General features: G+C 45.4%; 1 protein-coding gene across 1 annotated transcript; it reads left to right on the top strand.

Moving 5' to 3' along the window:
* The first annotated feature begins 102 nt into the window (after positions 1-102).
* LOC102731631 (mitochondrial intermembrane space import and assembly protein 40) lies at positions 103-14,454 on the top strand. Its single transcript, XM_081810096.1, has 3 exons — positions 103-323; positions 7,284-7,382; positions 13,322-14,454. Exons 1-3 carry the CDS (start codon positions 302-304, stop codon positions 13,624-13,626), a joined length of 426 nt encoding a protein of 141 aa, XP_081666222.1. The 5' UTR covers positions 103-301; the 3' UTR covers positions 13,627-14,454.
* Positions 14,455-20,216: the final 5,762 nt, after the last annotated feature.

The following is a 20,216-nucleotide window of genomic DNA, read 5'->3' as shown; positions in this document are numbered from 1 at the left end:
CCGTACCTCATTGATGCGCCTGCGCACTGCAAGTCATTCCGGGATATGTAGTTCCACTGCCTTGAAGAGTCACCGACCAGCGCGCGGCTTCCTGGGAAATGTAGTTCCCAGCTGACTGGGGCCGAGGTAGGGTTGAGAGGGCGCAGAGGCAGGCGCGCGGCGGGCAGGCCTGGAGGGGGCGGGTCCGCGTGGGCCTCGGAGCCGCCCGCCCTGCCTGAGAAGAGGTAACAGCGTGATCGCGCTGCCGCCTGTGCCGCCGCCACCGCTATCTCTGCGAGGTCTGAGCGCCGGGGCTGCAGCCATGGCCTACTGCCGGCAGGAAGGTAGGCAGGGCGGGCTGCCATGGAGACCGGCCTACGAGGGCCTGCAGGGGCCAAGCGATTTTGCCACCCCCGCGGCCACGCAGGCCCCGGCGCCCCGCGACCCCACTGCAGGCGCGGGAGACTCGAGGCGCGACCCGGGGTCCCCTCTTTGGGATCCTTGGGAGGGCTGAGCGGTGGGGTCGCCACCTCCGTTTTGCAGATGAGAAAACCGAGATTGGGAGGAACGAGGCTGGTCCAAGGTCACTGTGAGACTCGAACCCGGACCTCAGAAGGACCAGCACGTGGGAGATTTCATAAACTAGGCCAAGGGGGTACGGGAAGTGCTGAGCACGCTTCCTTTGGCTCGTAATTGGGAATTTATTGTTTTTACTATCGCTTTTACCACCCACCACCCGTTTCCATTTGTAGGCGCCTTTTAACTGTCTCTCCTGAAAAGTTGCCACTCGGGTTAGGGGCTGTGCTGGAGTGGTAAAAGTGCCACCCACGTGGACATTTACTGAGCCCCTACTACGTACCAGACACTGTTCAAGAGTCTTTATATGGCTTTTCTCACTGATCTCGCAGCGATTTTTATAATTATAAGTTACCCACATTTTACCAAAGAGTGGACCCTAAGACACAGAGGTGACTTGGCCTAAGGCAAGTACTTGACACAGTATATCTTGGAGCTGGGGTTCAAGCTTCATCAGTCTGATCACAGAAACTGCACCATTCAGTCTGGTGTCCGCTGGATTCCAGGGAGCTCTCTGCTGGGAAGCCGCCCCTCCCCCCTTTCCAACAAAGTGCCCATCTCCTCTGCCTATCTCCTCTTTGCTTCATCTGTTCTTACCTCTGCTGAGGAACCCAGGAGTCTCTTGGCTGGAGTCCCAGGGCCTCCCCACACACTGCTACTAACTAGCTTTTTCTCCCTGAGCTGCCACCTAACCCTTCCAGGCCCCAGTTTCCAATCTTGTAAAATGAGAAGTTGGTTTTCATTCATTCAGCAGATACTCACGGGCATCTTCTCTGTGCCTGGCAATTATGGTGGACACATGAGAATGTAAAACTACAAAGAGAGTTGGAACTCACTCAAATTCTTTGGTGAATAGTCAGTCTGATTCCCTCAGTTTAATTCAGGGAATCTGAAGACCAGAGAAGGGGATGACCTACCCAAGGTCATACATCCAATTAGAAAACAGCTCCATCTAAAATATCAAGCTTTTCCCCAGTACCTCATTCTCCTAATAGAACCACTCCTTTCCTGGGTCATAAAGCCATAATACTCACTGATGTCTCTCCTGGGTACTATTTTTATTGATTAATAACTGTGCCATGAACAAAAGTCCTCTGCCCTCACTACTTTGTTAGTAGGTCTCTTGTTTTTAATTTTCTTTCTCTGGGTTTCTGATTTACTTCATTTAGCAAATAATTTTGAGCTTTTTAGGTATAATGAGGCTGTGCCAGATGAATAAGACCTCTCCTTGCCCGTGAGGATATCTAGGAATCACAGGTTCTTTGGGAAGGAAAGGCATTTTCCATCTGCCACCCAAAACATGGATCTTCATCTTTTCCTGGGTCAAAGATCTCTCTCTTAGTTTGGGGATGAGAATTGAAAGCCCCTGCGTGATCTGGCTCCAGCCTGATTTATAACTATCCCGTCACTGTTGAGCTACACTGGTGTCTTAGTTGTTCCTTTGCCTGGTACCTCTGTCCCTCAGCTCTTCCCATGGCTGGCTCTTCATTCTGGGTTCTGAGTGAGTCACTTGCCTGAGCAAATTTACTTCAGGGGTCCCCCCCACCACCCAGCTTTCAGGTTAGAAGTTTTGACATCCAAGTGTTCTATGGCGTGGACTCAGCCTCGCTCCCTGGCCGTAGACCACCCACACTTTCTGTATTAGTGCCACACTGATCCTTTCTTTAGTTCCCTCTTTTCTGTTGCTGTCTGCCTTCTCCAGTTCCTCAACAAACATTTATTGAACACCTGTGGTGTACCAGCCCCTGAGCAGGTGCTGGTGAGTGCAGGTGACATCATCTGCTTCATGGCGTTGGGGAAGAGATGGGCTCTCCATCTGGGTTGGATCTGCTGAAGATTTTGACATGTAAAGATCCCGTGCGTGTTCCTACTCCCCTTTCTGGGGGGAAATGGGACCACTTATCCAAAGTTGTTTTGTTTTGTTTTGTTTTGTTTGTAATCTACTTAATGGTAAGAACCATTCTGTCTTCCTGCTTTCTGCTGAGGTCTTCAGTTTGGTTTCTCCTTTCATTTGTTCAACAAATATTGATTACCCACCATGTTCTGGACACTGTTCTAGGTTCTGGGGATACTGCAATGAATGGAATAGACAAATCCTTGCCCTAGAAGAGCTGATACTTCAGTGGGGGAAACAGGGAGTAAGCAAATATATAATATGTTAGGTGAGGAAAAGTGCTTTGGAGAAAAGGCAGGCCAAGGGAGATGGGGAATGGTCGGAGAAGGCGGCATCTGAGTAGGAGGTATGAAAGTAGGGAGAGGGTGGCTGTGGGGATATCTGGAGGGAGCTCCCGGAAGTGAGGACAGCCTGGGCCGAGGCCTAGAGGTAGGTGTGCCCCCAGTGTGTCTAGTAAAGGCAACAAGGTGTGGGAATGGAGGGAGCGAGTGATGGGAGATGGGGTCTTGGAGGTGAGGGATGCAGATCTTTCTGGCTGTATTTGAAGGGAGAGCCAACCAGATTTGATGATGGAGGTTGAGAGAAAGGAATCAAGGATGGCTGTACAGAGAGTAAAAATAATGAATTGGGGGTGTCTTGGTATCCAACTGTTTAATCAGACTTTCTGTTCTCAGTTTTTCCCTTAAGTCCTGCTTTCACAGTGGGCCCTGGGGCCCCTGATTCCTGACCCTTACCAGGGTACTAGGGTGAGGATGGATTTTCTTCTAGCTGACTTCCCCTCCTTGTGACTTTGGGTTCAACTTTGTGTTAAGTCAGAAAGCACTCGCTCTCAGCTTGCCCACTTCCCAAACTTTACTGACCTCTCTAGCCTATGGTTGTCTCTTTTCTTGGTCCTTTTATCCTTGTCATTTAATGCCATTTAAAAAATTACTGTCCTTCGAGTGGGATTCCAGGTGAGAGCAGAAACTCATTTCACCTCTTTTGTTTAAGCAAAGTCTCATGATTCTTGCCCTGACCATGGGAGGAAGAGAGGCTGAGCTGCCGGGGGACAAGAAGGTGCCTGCGATCCCACAGCTGTTATGTGCTCATGCTCACATTTGAACCCCAGGCCTAAACCTCTGTGATATCGATGCCACTGAACCAGACCTCCCGAAGCTGGTCTTCTCTCTCAGCCTTAGAGCTGTGCTTCTGTTCTTTCTACAGATGGTTTTTAGCCCTTAATGTTATTTGTCCGTGAAACAAAAGGAGCTCCGTCTGGATACCAGGATTGGGGATGCAAAGATACATCCCTGCTTAGAAACCACAGTCAGATCACCCAGGGGATCTTCTTCCCCCAGTTTTATGGTACAGATGTGTCCCCCCAGTTTCATAGGTTGAAATCCAAAGCTCCAAGGGTGATAGTATTAGAAGGGGCCTTTGGGAGGTGCTTAGGGAATGAGGGTGGAGCTTTCATGTTTGGGATGAATGCCCTTATAAAAGAAGCCCCAGAGAGATCTCTAGCCCCTTCCACCCTGTGAGGACACAACGAGAAGGCAGCTGCTGTGACCCAGGAAGGGGCCCTCACCAGAAGGTGACCATACTGGGGCCTTGATCTTAGACTGGCAGCCTCCAGAACTGTGAGCAGTAACTTTCTGTTGTTTATGAACTACCTCAGTGGTGGTATTTTGTTATAGCAGCCTGAATGGACAAAGACACCTATCCAGGGTAGGAAAAGTGCCACTCAGGGAGGCTTGGAATCCTTACTTTCTCTGCCAGACAGCTCAGCGGGACTGTTCGCCCCACACTTCATTTCTGTCAGTGAAGCCTCTAAGACTTAGGTGAAGTCACCATAATCAACTAAAGGTATCGATAAACTTCAACCTAATTTAAAATGTGTAAGTAAACATCCACTAAGTAAAATGACTGGTAGAAGAGGCAAGGAGCAGCAGGATCCAGGACTTTGCTCTCAAGGCTCTTGGAATCCAAAGGATGGTCCAGATGAAGCTATTTTTGCTCGTGTAATGACAGAACGTGGGTGCCGAACGTGGGTGCCGACAAGGACACCAAACCTCAGTCAAGGACCCAGAGGGGCTACATCGTGCTTTGGCGCGAACAGCAGGCAGACGGGCCTTAGCTTCTTCTTGTACACTTACCAGCTGTGTGGCCTTGGCCGGATAGAGGAATTGAGGACCCCAACCGTGGGGTTCACGGTCAGGGACAGGACTGCATTTCAGCACATGGAGAGAGAGCTAGTTTGACAAGCAGGAAGGAGCTGGTCACAGGACAGCAGAACCACGGGTGGACTGGAGGCCCAGTCGCTGAGCATGCCAAGGGTCGGCTGTCCTTACTGTTTGTTACCCCATGTGGGAGACCCTGTGGAGGCATGAGAAGGGTGCCTTCCCTCTGTCCCCTGAACTGTCTTCTCTGGAGGTGTTGCTCTGCTTTTAGCCCCTGTATTTTCCTCAATCCTCTTCTGTAAATACTCCAGCTTGGTGTGGGCCCAAACCTTTTTCTTTGGTTTCTCTTAACAAGCCTGTGACGGAACTTTCCTAAGTGTAAAGGGAAAAGAACTGATATAATCAGAGAAAATGCCAGCAGCTCCCAGAGAGCCAAACTTCCGCAGGCCCAGCCTCTGCCCCCATTGTAGCTGACTCACAGCAGGCCACTGATGAAGGCCCTGCCCAAGGGCCAATGTGGATGGGACCTGGAGAAGGCACTTCCCATGCCCTTCCAGATGAGGTCCCATTGTCCCACATCTCCTGGGTGAATGGGTAGTCAGTAGGGTTGTTGCATTTGTCCTTGCCCTTCACCAGGTGGGTACCCAGGAGCTTAGAAGAAAGCTCCTGTTCATTCACTCAGCAAACATTCTCTTAATTCTCAGCTTCTTGGGGCTTATTGTACAAAACGTTTATTCCTGCTCCAAGCACACAAAGCTCTCAGGACAGTGTCTGAGTCATGCTAAGTACCCAATGTTAGCTATTGTTTTTATTCTTGAGTGTCCTGGGGGTGGGGTGGGGCAGTGTGGGTCTGGGTAAAGGATCTCCACAGCGTGGCCTTTGGAAACACATAGAGCTGGGTTCAAATTCCAGCCTGGGGTGGGCTCAGGTATATCCACTTCCCGTAGCCCTAGGCTTAACCACCGTAGAATGGGGCTCCTGCTGGCTCCTCTCAGGGTAGGGATGGGATGGCAGGAGCTAGCTGACACACAGGACCCAGAGAGGGGCCGGCCTCGGTCTGCCCTCCAGGAACAGCAGGGGCAACTGATGACATGCAGTGTGTGGAGTGCTGAAGACAAAGTGCTCCCAACCGCAACAGGAATATCAGACAGACTGTGGTTAGCTGATGGCCACAGGTTCTAGGAAGGTGAGGTGTGCGGACAGCTGTAAGGTGTAGGGGAGAGAGCCGGGAGGGTGTCGGACAGCAGACGTGCCTGCCTTGCCCTTTCCGGCTGGTTGACTTTGAGTAACCACTCTGGGGTTGGTCTTCTAATGTATAAAAAGCCTCGGATCACACTCATACCAGTTCAGTCAACACTGATTCTCGTTCCTTTGCCGGTGCAGCCTCCCACGAGGAGCTTTTCCTCACACAGCATGCATTTGGCTCCCACCAGCCTGGAGGCTCAGGACCCTCTGGCCGCCAGGCACGTATGGCCAGGGGCTCTGGCCTGATCGAGGTTCACATGAAGAGCTGGCTTCCTGACGCTGGTCCTTGCAGGGCCTCAGTCCTGACCCTAACACTCAGCCTATTATATTTAGGTTGGGTGATTGTTCTAAAACATAACGAACTGCAGATTGTTACAGAAGTTGATAACATCAGCACTTCATGAAATCCGCCCTCCCCCCGCCCCCCAGTCATTCCACGTGTCGGGAAATCTCCCCAGGCCTCGGGGACCATGGGGAACCTCCATAATGTTCCCTACCACCATGACCCCTTCTTTCTGGCCACGATTAGGGGCCAAGAGGCCAGAGGGAGTCTTGATTGTGGGCATTCTCAGACCACCGTGTCCCCAGCCTTTCAGAGGCAGATGACCGGGATATTTTTGCACAGGGCATCTTCTTGGACACACTTCGGTGGCTACATCAGCCGAGTGGGCTGTGGTGGGCTGCTGGCCAGGCACCCACATCCCTGCCCTCTCTTCTTGTCAAAGTTCTCAGTCTCCTCAGACTTCGTCTGCACTCTGAATGCTGTGGGTAAACCCTGACAGGGCTAGAAGCAAGTCTTTTCCTGCATGCCTTTTTCCTGTCCCTTCCACCCCTTCCCTGCGCACATGCACTCGAGCCTTAGTGGAGTGGAGCGGGGTGCCCAGCGGCAGGCACTCCGAGGCCCTAGTGAGTCTTCTTCATTCCACTAGAGTTGTCTGAAGGCTGACAGCTTGCAGCTCCCTGCTGGACCTGGGGAGGAGAGGAGACGGCGGCAGGTTGATGAGGCCTTCATAGGTTGTTGGGACATAATGGGGACAGTCTGAGTGCCAGGGGAGTTCTGAGATGAGACTGCCCCTTTCTTGATGGGAAGAAGAATTTGTTGCACAACTCTATTATCAGCAAATCTGGGGACTAAAGCAGCTGCATTTCATTGGATCAGGCATTTTGTCTCCTACCTTGGTGCATACGGCATCTTCTTCCTTACCCATGACCTTGGTGGAGTTTTTGTTCCAGTTGCAGGCACTCAATACAAGTGGCTGCTTGACCACACACAGACTCAGTGATATAACCCAGGAAGGGCAGTTTGATGGTCACCTCGCTTTGGGGTTTTGCATAGGACAGTCTTAAAACTTGCTTTTTGTGGCTTCTTTGGGTTTGGGGCTATTTGGCTGCTCTTGAGTGAAATGTTTCTTCCTCTGTTCTCCAAACACTAGGGAAGGATCGAATCATATTTGTGACCAAAGAAGACCATGAAACTCCAAGCAATGCAGAGCTGGTGGCTGATGATCCCAACGATCCGTATGAGGAGCATGGTAAGTGACACGGGCCTCCCAGGGACCCACGGACCCTTCCTGGGGAAAATGTCCATAATAGTTTTCCCATTTTGTCCTGGCCAAGGTTGGGTTTTCAGGTGTCCTTCCCAGCCATGGACTATCTCCAAGGACAGTGCTTTCTAGCCCTCATGCTGATGCACTCCCCTGGCTATTAGGCCAGAACCTAAGTTTCTCCTGAACTGAAGTCTTCTGTCTCTTTTTCTTCTGAAGTTTTACACAGACTGAGCTGGTTGGATGCTTCCCGATGAAGTTTTACGCCAGGGTTGGGGGGTGGCCATGGATTCCAGCGTGGCAGGCGGGTTAAGGTGACAGGGATCCTCCTGCTCAGTCGAGCTGGCAGATGGAATTCTGCCACATCTACAGACCATTAGCAAGCAGGCATGGAAGAGTCCTACACCTTGTTCTGTGAGGTGGTGAGGTCTGCTCTCTCTTCGTTGGTGCTCCAGCAAGGATCCTGCACAAAAAGCTCACTCGAGATTGAGGGACAATTTTCCAGTGGCAGGATCCAGCTCACCTAGTCAGAACTGTTGCATACAACTTATTAATGGTCAGTGGTCTTTTGGGCCTAGGATGCCATTCCAGAGGCTTTAGACTGCTGGGCTCACTGGAACTTCCCTGGTGTGTGTAAGACTGACCAGTGTGTGTGTGTGTGTGTGTGTGCAGGATTTATAAACAGTCCGTATCGTAAACAGTACTCAGTTGACCAATCTAAAGCTATTTCTGACACCTGTGATGATAATTAGCAACCTTTCCAGTGCTGACTGGTGGTAAATGTGGTGGAAAGAGCTTGCAGCAGCAGCCCATGGAGTGTAGGCTCCTGATTGGAATTTTTCAGATGCTAATTGAAGTGTATGTTCTCAGGGAGAATGTCTTACTGCTCCTGGGGGTGAGAGTAAAGTCAAGTCGAGGCTGCATGTCGAGAGCACTCCGTTGGAAATGGTGGGAGGCACAGGTCTTCTACGAGAAAGGCAGCTATGGGAATAATCTTGAATCAGCACTTTGGCAAAGAAAAACAAGTCGCCTGTCGGTTCCAGTGTTGTGCCTCTCTTGAGGTCCATATTAGTTAAGCACATTTATTGGGGCCTACAGAACAAATCAGGCCGTGTTTTGTTTGTCTCCTGGCATTTTAAAATTGAATGTGTCTCTGCTAAGCCTGTGCATTCCCCTTCAGTTCCTGCCAGGCCTTATCGTCCTTCTTGTTTTCTGTCCTACCTGCTTCTGTCGTTTATAATAGATCTGCTTGGACGTAGAGGTATTTGCCTTTGCAGCCCCTTATAGTGAATGATTGTACCAAGAAGCATATACAACAGAGAACTCTGGGACCCGGGTTCTGAGCTCTCAATGGCAGAATCACTCAGGAGACTAAGTAGGCCACCAATTCATGCCGGCCGCCTGCATCCAAGCACCCCAGCTCTATGGCTAAGATAGCACTTGGTTCGGCTTACAGTGCCATTAGAAAGGTGGCAGAAGGAATTTTCATCCACTCAAAAAGACTGGGGGAGGGCCTTAAAGATCACCTGGTCTGGGGGAAAATTGAGGACCCAGGAGGAGGTGAGGACTGGCCAAGAAAGTGACAGGGACTAGAACTGCAGGGTTTTGATTATATGTTCCAAACCTGCTGCATCTGGGCTTAATTTAAAATGTTGACGTCTGTGTGTGTTTACATTTTGCCCTTGAAATGCAAATTGGCTCCCAAAGCGCCCTCTGGGAGGAGCTACCTCATTCTAGCATGCCTTCCCCTGAGAAATAAGGAAGCATAGACTTCCTGCAGACCTGGATAATTATTTTAAAAAGTTAGTATTACTATTTCATTTGGAAATTGGCTGTGCAGGTTTCCTGGTCTTGAGCCTTCTGAGGGCAGCATTTGTATACAGGCCTGGTTTTATTGCATTTTGCAGATACCACGCTTTTTACAAATTGAAGGTTTGTGGCGACCCTGTTTGAAGCAAGTCTGTTGGTGCCATTTTTTCAACAGCATTTGTTCACTTCATGTCTCTCTGTCACGTTTTGGTCATTCTTGCAGTATTTCAAACTTTTTTGTTATTGTATATGTTATGGTGATCTGTGATTGGTGATCTTTGATGTTACTATTATAACTGTTTCAGGTGCCATAAGCCATGTAAGATGAGGAATTTAATCGATAAATGTTGTGTGTTTTCTGACTGCTCCACCGACTGGCTCTTCCTTGTCTCTCTCCCTCTCCTCGGGTCTCCGCATTCCCTGACATGACAATACTGAGATTAGGCCAGTTAATAACCTGACAGTGGCCTCTAAGTGTTCAAGTGAAAGGGAAAGTTTGCAGCCTCTCATGTCACATCAAAAGTTAGAAGTCATTGAGCTTAGTGAGGAAGGCCTGTCAAGAGCCAAGATGGGCTGAAAGCTAGGCCTCTTGCACCGAACAGTTAGCCAAGCTGTGAATGCAAAGGAAAAGATCTTGAAGGAAATGAAAAGTGCTACTCCAGTGAACACACAAATGATAAGAAAGTGTAACAGCCTGAATGCTAATACGGAGAAGGCAGGAGAAGGTCTGGAGAGAAGAGAACACCAGCCACAACTTCCCTTAGCCAGAGCCTAATGGGGAGCAAGGCCCTAACTCCCTGTAATTCTGAGAAGGCGGAGAGAGGTGAGCAAGCTGCAGAAGAGAAGTGTGAAGCTAGCAGAGGTGGTTCTTGAGGTGAAGGAAAGAAGCCATCTCCATAACATAAAAGAGCAAAGGGAAGCAGCAAGTGTTGATGTAGAAGCTGCAGCACGTTATCCAGGAGATCGTGCAGAGATCATTAATGAAGGTGGTTACACTAGACAACAGATTTTCAATGCAGACGAAACAGCCTTCTAGTGGAAGAAGACGCCATCTAGGACTTTCAGAGATAGAGAGAAGTCAGTGCCTTCTTTTGAAACTTCAAAGGACAGACTGACTCTGTTATTAGAGGCTAATGCAGCTGGTGACTTGAAGTTGAAGCCGGTGCTCACTTACCATTCCAAAAATCTTAGGGCCCTGAGGATGGGCCTGGATGACAGCACATCTATTTACAGTGTGGTTTACTGAATATTTTAAGCCCACTGTTGAGACCTACTGCTCAGAAAGGAAGATTCCTTTCAAAATATTACTGCTCTTTGACAGTGCACCTGGTCATCCAAGAACATTGGTGGAGATGTACAAGATTGTTGTTTTCATGCCTGCTAACACAATATCCATTCTGCATTCCATGGATCAAGGAGTCACTTTGATTTCAAGTCTTAACTGTTTAAGAAATACATTTCATAAAGCTATATAGCTGTCATGGATAGTGATTCCTCTGGTGGATCTGGGCAAAGTCAATTGAAAACCTTCTGGAAAGGATTTACCATTCTAGATGTCATTAAGAACATTCGTGATTCATGGGAAGAGGTCAAAATATCACCATGAGCAGGAATTTGGAAGAAGCAGATTCCAAGCCTTGTGGACGACTTTAAGGAGTTCAAGACTTGAGGGGAGGAAGTAACTGCAGATGTGGTGGAAATAGCAAGAAAACTAGGATTAGAAGTGGAGCCTGAAGACATGACTGAACTGCCTCGATCTCCTGATCAAGCTTTAACTGATGATTGCCGGGGGAGGAGTGAAACGGGTGAGAGGGATTAAGAGTACACTTACCTTGATAAGCACTGAGAAGGGTATAGAATTATATATTATACACCTGAAACTAATATAGCACTGTATGTTAATTATACTTCAGTTAAAAAAAACTTTATCAGGTGAGAAGTTGCTTCTGATTGATGAGCAAAGAAAGTGGCTTCTTGAGATGGAATCTACATCTGGTGGAGATGCTGTGAAGATTGTTGAAATGACAACAAAAGAATATGACATAAAGCAGTGGCAGGGTTTGAGAGGATTGATTTCAATTTGAAAGAAGTTCTGCTCGGGGTAAAATGCTATCAAACAGCATCACATGCTACAGAGAAATTATTCGTGAAAGGAAGAGTCCATTGATGCAGCAAATTTCATTGTTGTCTTTAAGAAATTGCCGCAACCACAACCTTCATCAGTCAGCAGCCATCAACATCAAGGCAAGACCTTCTGCCAGCAAAAATTTACAACTCACTGAAAGCTCAGATGATGGTTAGCATTCTTTTTTTTTTTTAAAGATTTTATTTATTCATTTGAGACAGAGAGATACAGAGAGAGAGAGAGAGCATGAGCAGGGGAGAGGCAGAGGGAGAGGGAGAAGCAGGCTCCCAGCTGAGCCAGGAGCCAGACATGGGGCTCGATCCCAGAACACTGGGATCATGACCTGAGCCGAAGGCAGACGCTTAACCATCTGAGCCACCCAGGCGCCCCGATGGTTAGCATTCTTTAGCAATAAAGTATTTTCAATTAATATATGTACGTTTTTTATACATAATGCTATTATGCACTGAATTTACTGTGGTGCAAACATAGCTTTCATATGCACCGGGAAACCAAGAAAGTAATTTGATGTGCTTTATGTGATACTAGCTTTATTGTGGTGTCTGGAACCCAACCCACAATATCTCTGAGGTGTATCTGTAGGTATCCAGCACCATGCTGGCCTGTGTAGGGAGAGGTGGTAAGATGTGGGGGGAGACAGCTTGGGCTCTGGGAATCCTTTGGGCCTTGGCTGTAGTCCTGACTTAGACCCCACTGAACCACAAAATCTCCTGTGCAAACTGGGATTTGTAGTACGATTGAAGAAGGTTGTCAAAAAGGATTATGTGTTTTACCACAGATAGTGTGGTACTTGAGAGTGTGCCCAGCAGCTATTGATGGTCTAGTGGTGAACTACCTGCTTGGGGTGCGGTATCCATTGACATCTCCACTGTTAGCCCATTTTACAAGTAAGGAATTGCAGCAGCAGATCTTTTGATCATTGAAGTTTCCTGAGCTAGAGTGAAGAGATGGGGTTCAGCCTAGGCCTAGGACTTTGGACACTAACTCAGAGTGCCATGCCTGGGTACTTGGTTAGAGTGAAAAATTGTATAATTTCACTGGGCATTTTAGAGTCTTACAGAGTGCTCCCAGTCCTATAAAAGACTCATGTAAGAAACTTCTGTATGAATCGTATTTCCCTGTCTATTACAAAGCTGGAAATGAAGCCATCATCTTGAAAGCATTTTAGAAAACCAGGAAATACTATTTAGATGTGAATAAGGTTCAAAGACAAGAAAGTGTAAAATTCAAAAGTAAGGGGGCCTACAGAATATTGCAACTGAACGTCAGTCTGTAGTTGCACCCCTCCCTGAAACACACATGCTGTTTAGCAGTTGGGTTAGTATGGTTAACATCCCTCTAGGTTTTTTCACTGTTAAAAGACTAGAACCACACCATCTGGTATGCCACTAGCTTTTTCCTTATACAACATGTCTTGGATATCTTCCCGCCAGTGCAGAAGGCTCAGCCTCTTCTTTACCAGTCCTCACACTGAGCTGAGCTTCTGAGAGCAGTTGCAGAGCCAGAGGGGCTTGAGGGGGCAAGGTGCCTTTTTTGGAGGCAGGGGGTGGTCTGGTCCTGATCATTTGAATGGGAGCAGAGCAGAGAGCGAAAGAAGGAGATCAGTACCTCAACTCCTTAAAGTGTTGGGGCTTTGAAAAAGCTTCTTGCTAACCAACCCAATAATGGTTTCTTCTTTGGATTAAATGGTTTCCAGTATTTAGCTCTTGGAGCACAGCCAGAGCCATGGGAGGTGGCTGAAAATATAGATCAGGGTAGAAAGTTGCCATTGGTGGCTTCTCTCCAGCCAAGCCAAGGGATGCTGCGTTTGCATAGACATTTGAACCCAATCCAAATTGAGAGGTAGGCAAGAGCCTACCAGGCAGCAGTTCTGTACCTCCCAAATATCTTTCAAGGACTGGACTTGGTTTTGCTTTTTCAGAAACCTTCGAGAGCCTGTCTCACATTTTCCTTGCCCATTTTCCCATTCTAGGATTGATCCTGCCAAATGGAGACATTAACTGGAACTGCCCGTGCCTTGGGGGAATGGCCAGTGGCCCCTGTGGGGAACAGTTCAAGTCAGCCTTTTCTTGCTTCCATTATAGCACAGAGGATGTCAAGGGGTCAGACTGTGTAGACCAGTTCCGGGCCATGCAGGAATGCATGCAGAAATATCCCGACCTCTATCCCCAGGAGGACGAGGAGGAGGAAGAGGAAGAGAAGAAGCCGGCAGAACGTTTAGAAGAGACAGCTGCCACTGAGGCCACTGCAACCAAAGAAGAGGAGGGGTCAAGCTAATAAAGGCCACAAGGCACTGGGCTCCAGTCCTTCTGCTTCAGAGTTACATGAACCTTTTGCAAAATGCCTTTTGGTCATTCTCCGAGAAAGTGTCTTTCCTCTGTTGTTCTGTGCACTATAATGTACAAAATAACTTATTTTGATGATCAGGGATCTTGGTCCTTTGCATACACACTGGAAAAAATGTATGTGTGTCTCACATAAATCTATCAGCAAATGTAGCTGTTACTTTTGAATTCTCTTCTCAGATTACCCTGAATTTTGCCACTTTGAAATAATGTGCTGACTATGCTCAGCAAGCAAATATCATTATTTGGGAGTGTTTTATGAGTGAGCTGATTTATTCTGATTGATTATATCCCTTTTAGTAGATTTTTATACCCCTTTGGGAAATGAAATAGAAATAAAAACAGCTTCCTTTAAAAATGCTGGAGTGGGGCCATTCCTAACACAAGAAGCCAGCTGATCAGATACTTATTTCTCAAGAACCATCTTGACCTTGAGTATATGAGGAGGTACTATATTTCATTTCTGATGCATTTTGGTTTCCATTTTTACGTTGAGCTCCAGGTTTTCTGTGTTTGGAAATTGGAGCTTTAGACCCTCTAATTCAAAATCCCTTTCTGAGTGAAGAGAAAGGCTGGTTTTGCTGTTCTTGTTATTCCAGAAGCCCTGGTTTGGGGCCTGTGTTCACACTGGCTCTGTGTCAGCCTGTTTAGATGCAATGTTCTTGAGAGCTGGGGACCTAGTTGTTACCAAAGTAGCAGCCAAGAGAAGAAATGGTGTGAATTAAGTAGTCAATTAAAGGAAAATGTGATTTTTACCTGATGTTGAGTGTGTCCTTTGTTTTTACTAATTATAAATATTTTTGATATAAGGAAATAGAAATATGAAAAATTCCCTAAAATTCCTCCTTGAAGATACTGGTAAGCTGGTTTGAGTCTTAAAATTTTCTGTTGAATTCCTAGCAAGCCAGTTGTTCTTGTCAATGAGCAGATCCTTCATACAGATACCACAGTTAATTTGTGAGGCTGGGAAGGCTCTTCCCATCTTGAAGATAAGGAACTGCAGCCCTCACAGGTTAAGTAACTAGCCCAAGGCAACTGTAAGACATTTCAGGCCAGGGTGTAGTAATACCTCGTTTGTCCCTGGTGTATTATCTATTGCCATGTAAAAAATTACTTTAAAACTTAGCAGCTTGAAACAAACATTTATTATTTCACAGTTTCTGTTGGTCAGGGGTCTGGGCACAGCTTACCTGGGTCCATGGCTCAGAGTCTCATGAGGCTGTGATCGAGGTGTCAGTCAGGGTTGTGATCATCTCAAAGCTTGACAGGCCTTCCAAAATCACTCAGGTAGTTTGGGGGCAAAATTCAGTTCCTTGTGGGTGGTTGGGCTGAGGGCCTCAGTTCCTCACTGCCTATCTGCCAGAGTCCTCCCTCAGTTCCTGGTCACATAGGCCCCTGCTTAGGGCAGCTCATAACATGGCAGGTGGCTTCTGTGAGAGCAAGTGAGAGAGCAAGATGGAAGCCATGACTCAGAATCACAGTGATTTGCACCAGCTACCTACACACAGTGTTTTCTGTCTGTGTTTTGTTATTTTGCGATGCAGGCCAGTGCAGCATATCAGCCAGGCTTCTAGCAGAACATTGTTCTGCTCGTTTTTGTTCTCATTAAGTTCTATGATTGTATAGATTTTAACTTAACATTTTGGTAAGCCATAAATGTTATTAAAATAATAACATTTTAATAGCCCAAACTATTAGGAAGTAGCCCTTATATAAAAATAAAAGCCTTCTCATTCACCTGGAAGAACCAAAGAAAAGTCACATGCATTAGATAATTTCACATAACTTTCAACATCTGCTATAGGCCCAGAATAGTAATTTGTAGAAATTACTTGTTAGTGTGATATAAGTAGACAGACTTTTTCCTCTAATCAACCAATGGGGAGAAAAACAGCACATAGTTTGTCAAAATCGGGCATTAAGAAGACAGAGTAGGGCTGTTGGTGCTGGGTGCAGCCTATCAATAACCAGTGTTGTGGCTGGACCAGCCCTTATCGTTCTTATTATATGTTTACAAGATCCCCTGTAGCAGTAACCATCAGGAAACTGGGGAAAAAAAAGTTTATTACTTACAGGACCTGAAATTATATGTGCCACACAGTGAGGTTGGGGGAAAGTTGGGGAGAAGAAAGAGAGTGAGTGAGCAGGCCTGGGGTTATGCTTTTGTTGGGGTTGAGAGTGGGGCCTAGGGTTTCATGGGCTCACATTTTATTCGTGAATTTAAAACGTAAGAGTGGGAATTTAAAGTTCTGGAAGAGAAAAAACAAGTGGCCCAAGTGGTCAGTTATAGAAACCAACTAGGATCCCTAAAACTAAGCCTGGGGCAGAGGGGAGTACAGCCTGGCTCGTTATGGTGTGGCTGGCAATGTGTTTATTCGAGATTGCCATCTTTGAAGTGGATGGCTAGGCAATCAAACCAGGCACTTACCTTACAAAAAAGGAAAGAAAACCCAATATTGTCAGGGCTTATACTACAAGGGGTATCTATGAACTATTAATTGAATCACTCTAATTTCATATCTGTTTGAAATTTTCCATAATGGATAGTTAAAAACAATATGCTAAGCAAGAATGTTTAACCACTCCTCATTACCTCAAGTCAGTGGAGGCTCATAGCCAAATTACTGCTGTCCTAAATTATGGCCCTATAGATATTTCTCTAAAGATATGTAAATGGCCAACATGGAAAGGTGCTCAACATCATTGGTCATTAGGGAAATGCAAATCAAAACCACAATGAGATAACCACTTCACACCCGTTAGGATGGCTATTATTTTAAAAAAGCCAAACATGAAAATAAGTGTTGGTAAGCATATGGAAACATAGGAACCTTGGAGTTTCTTCAAAAAGTTAAACACAGAATGAGCAAATTATCCCACAATTTCCTTAGGTATATTCCCCCCAAATTGAAAATGAGTATTGAGTCACTTGTTCATTAATGTTCATAGCAGAACTCTTTACTATAATCAAAAGTGGAAACTACCTAAATATCCAACAGTAGATAAATGGATAAGCAAATTGTGATATATACATATAGTGGAATATATTCAGCCATAAGAAGGAATGCAGTACTGATACATACTACAAGTTGAATAAACTTCAACAACATGCCAAGTGAAAGAAGCCAGACACAAAAGGTCACATATTGTGTGATTCCATTTATATGAAATTTCTACAAGAGCCAAATCCAAAGCAACAGAAAGCAGATTAGAAGTTGCCAGGGTTTAGGGAGGAATTGGAAGTGATTTTTTAATGGGTATGGGATATATGGGGGTGATGAAAAAGTTTTGAAACTAGAGAGAGAAAGGTGGTGGTCGGACAATATTGTGAATACACTAAACACCAAGTTGTACACTTTAAGACAATGATATGTTACATGAATTTCACCTCAATTTTTTAAAAATTGAAATCCCAATTACAGGGAGAAAGGAATCAAGTACAAATGGTACAAGTACAAAATGGTATAACCATTTTGGAAGAAAGTTTGGCAGTTTTTAGGAAGTTTAAACATACACCCACCATATGACCCAGGCATGTCACACCTACCTGTTTATCCAAGAGAAATAAAAGCATATGTCCACACAAAAACTTGTGCATGAGTGTTCATAGTAGCTTTATTTGTAATAACAAAAACCAGGAAACTACTAAAAAGTCCATTAACAGGTGAATGGTTATGGTATATTCATATAATGGAATACTCAGCAATAAAAAGTGAAATGTTGATACAACATGGATGAATCTTAATTAAGGAAGCCAGATAAAAAGTACATTCTGTGTGCTTCCATGTCTATAAAAATTTTATAAAGTGCAAACATAATGATAGAAAACAGATCAGGGGTGCCTGGGTGGCTCAATCAGTTGATTTTGGCTCAGATCATGATCTCAGAGTCATGAGATAGAGCCCCATGTTGGGCTCCGCACTCAGCATGGAGTCTGCTTGTCCCTCTCCCTCTGCTCCTCCTCCTCTCTCTCTCTCTCTTTCAAATAAATAAATAAAATCTTAAAAAAAAAAAGAAAACAGATCAGTGGTTGCCTGGGGATAGGGTTGGATCAGGAGGGAAGAGGCAATTCAGGAAACTTTTGCAGGTGATGATACATTATTTTAATTGTTGTGATGGTGTCATGGGTGCATACATATGTCAAAACTCATCCAATTGCATACTTTAAATAGGTTCATAGTGTATCAGTTATACATCAATAAAACTTTTTTAAAAAATATTTTATCCCAGGAAAGAAAAAAAACAAGCAGTGTAATATTCCATTGTAAATATATGTCCCACATCTTTATCCATTCATCAGTCGATGGACACTTGGGCTGTTTCCTTAATTTGGCTATTGTAGATAATGCTGCTATAAACGAGAGAGAGAGAGAGAGAGAGAAAGAGACAAACCAAGAAATAGACTCCTAACTATAGAGAACAAACTGATGGTCACCAGAGGGGGGCGGGGATGGGTAAAGTAGGCGAAGGGGATTAAGAGTACACTTATGATGAGCACTAATATGTAGAATTGTTGAATCACTACGTTTTACACCTGAAACTAATATTACACTGTATGCTAACAGAAATTTAAATAAAAACTTAAAAAATCAAGCAGAAATAAATACAAGTAGATATGAAAAAAATGAACACTTAGAAATATAAAAAGGAAAAATCATTGAAAGGAAAAATTCTTCAAAAGTCAAGACCAAGTTTAAACTAGTCTCATCACCAGTTGCCAGTGGTTTAATCCATCGTGCCCACATAATGGGACCTTGCAAAATCCCACAAATTACAGGATTTGGGGAGCTTCTTTACCAGAATGCAGCATAGACTTTTTTTTGTCCTCAGGTAGAGTTTGCACACAAGTAGAGAAGCTACCGATAAATCAAGAATAAAGAAAAAAATCTTAAATATCTACAAGAGAAAGAGACTTTTCAAAAAATCAGTAACAGTAAAAATGACAGTGGATCTCTCATCAGCAAAATAGATGAGCAACAAGACAAAGTGAGTAAATGTCTCCAAAATGCAGAGGGGTCATAGTAATTGGTAGCTCCCAATAGAATCTACATACAATTAAAACTATTAGGGGGAAAAGGGCACAAGAATACTTGCAAATATATGAAATCTTAGTACTTACATAGAGCCTTGTTGAAAATTTAAAAATTCTAAAGGACACTTTTTCAATAAGAAGAAAAACTAGTCAGAAAGAGCTTTCCTGCTTCCATGTGAATCCGAAAATGACTTGGCTGGAGTTTAGAGTTAGCTCTTAGGTGGCAGAGCAAACCACCACTTGTGCTATTTGTCATGCGGCCCCTCCATTTCCATGCCATTCTGTGGGACCAGGTGCGTGGGGACCTGACAACATGTACCTTCACTCTGAATCCATTTGGGCTTGTTGCATCCTTTCTGGTTGACTCTGCGGAAAGTGTAGCAAGCCAGACTTGCAGCTAACTAAGCGATCCCTGTGGCCCTGTGAGCCACCACGCTGCTGATTAGGGACTATCTGACTGCTTGACAGTGGGTGAAGGAGAATGACCAAAGGTTATCGTAAATATAATCATGTGGTGATAATTTGGAGCTATGATTCTAAGCACCTGGGAGGGGCTCGAGTACAGGTGATGGCCAGTGGAGAGGAGGCAGCTGTGATGCAGGGCATTTGGGGGATGGATCCAGGCATGTGCTTTATTTTCCATTCCTGCTGATAATAAAATAAGAAAAGAGCCCTAAGGCAAGGACAAAATTACTTTGACTATCTTACCCTAGTGCTATACCCATTCTCCTCCTCTGTATTATAATAAAGTCTGAGGGGAGCTTTTTCTCTTTATATGCACCAGAGCATCATGTTGGTTCATGACACCATGCTAATGAGATCTGGTGATCGGGCATTAGGAAGCACTCTAGATAACTGTCCTATTAAGACCATGAAGTGTGCCAGATGGTGGGAGATAAAATTCAGTAGCATTGTCAAATAGTTGGAGTTTCTGGTTGGATTTCTGGAGATTTTCTCAGTGGATCACATTATACCCAATTCATAAGAAGTTCAGTTCACTTGTCCCATGACCAGGTATCTTGTCTCTTGTGGTGTTCATAGAAAGTGGGAACAACTTTTAAAATGGAGAGTAGTGGACAGCAGAAAAGGAGAAAGGCACAGTCTTACTCCTTATGGTCAGCACTGATTCTACTGTAGGTTTTACCAGTGGAACCCTGCAGCCATCTGTCTGCCACAAGCACCTGTGATACAGTTAGGTTTGCTGGGGCTTAAGAACCAAGAACCAGAGCAACTTGTTCCCGTTGCAGAGACCTTTCTTGTTCTGAGTCCCGTTCCAAACTGGGAACCTTAATGGATTACCTCGTAAATGGATCAGCACTGCATGTCCCGAAGTAAAATATTGTTGCCTCCAAAATCCTGAGACACTCATCATTATGTCTCTTTCTTTGTTGTGGATAGTACACTATGCAGCAACTTATCTTTCACTTTCCTATGAATATCCCCATGTGCTCCAGAATCTTGGAGATTTTCTCCAAGGTGCTTGTTGCAGA

The sequence above is a fragment of the Leptonychotes weddellii genome, unplaced genomic scaffold (assembly GCF_054177405.1).
Source record: "Leptonychotes weddellii isolate Sample4059 unplaced genomic scaffold, ASM5417740v2 HiC_scaffold_180, whole genome shotgun sequence".
Lineage (NCBI taxonomy): Eukaryota > Metazoa > Chordata > Mammalia > Carnivora > Phocidae > Leptonychotes > Leptonychotes weddellii.
Note: the sequence above shows the minus strand (reverse complement) of the source record. Positions and strands in the feature narration are given on the sequence as shown.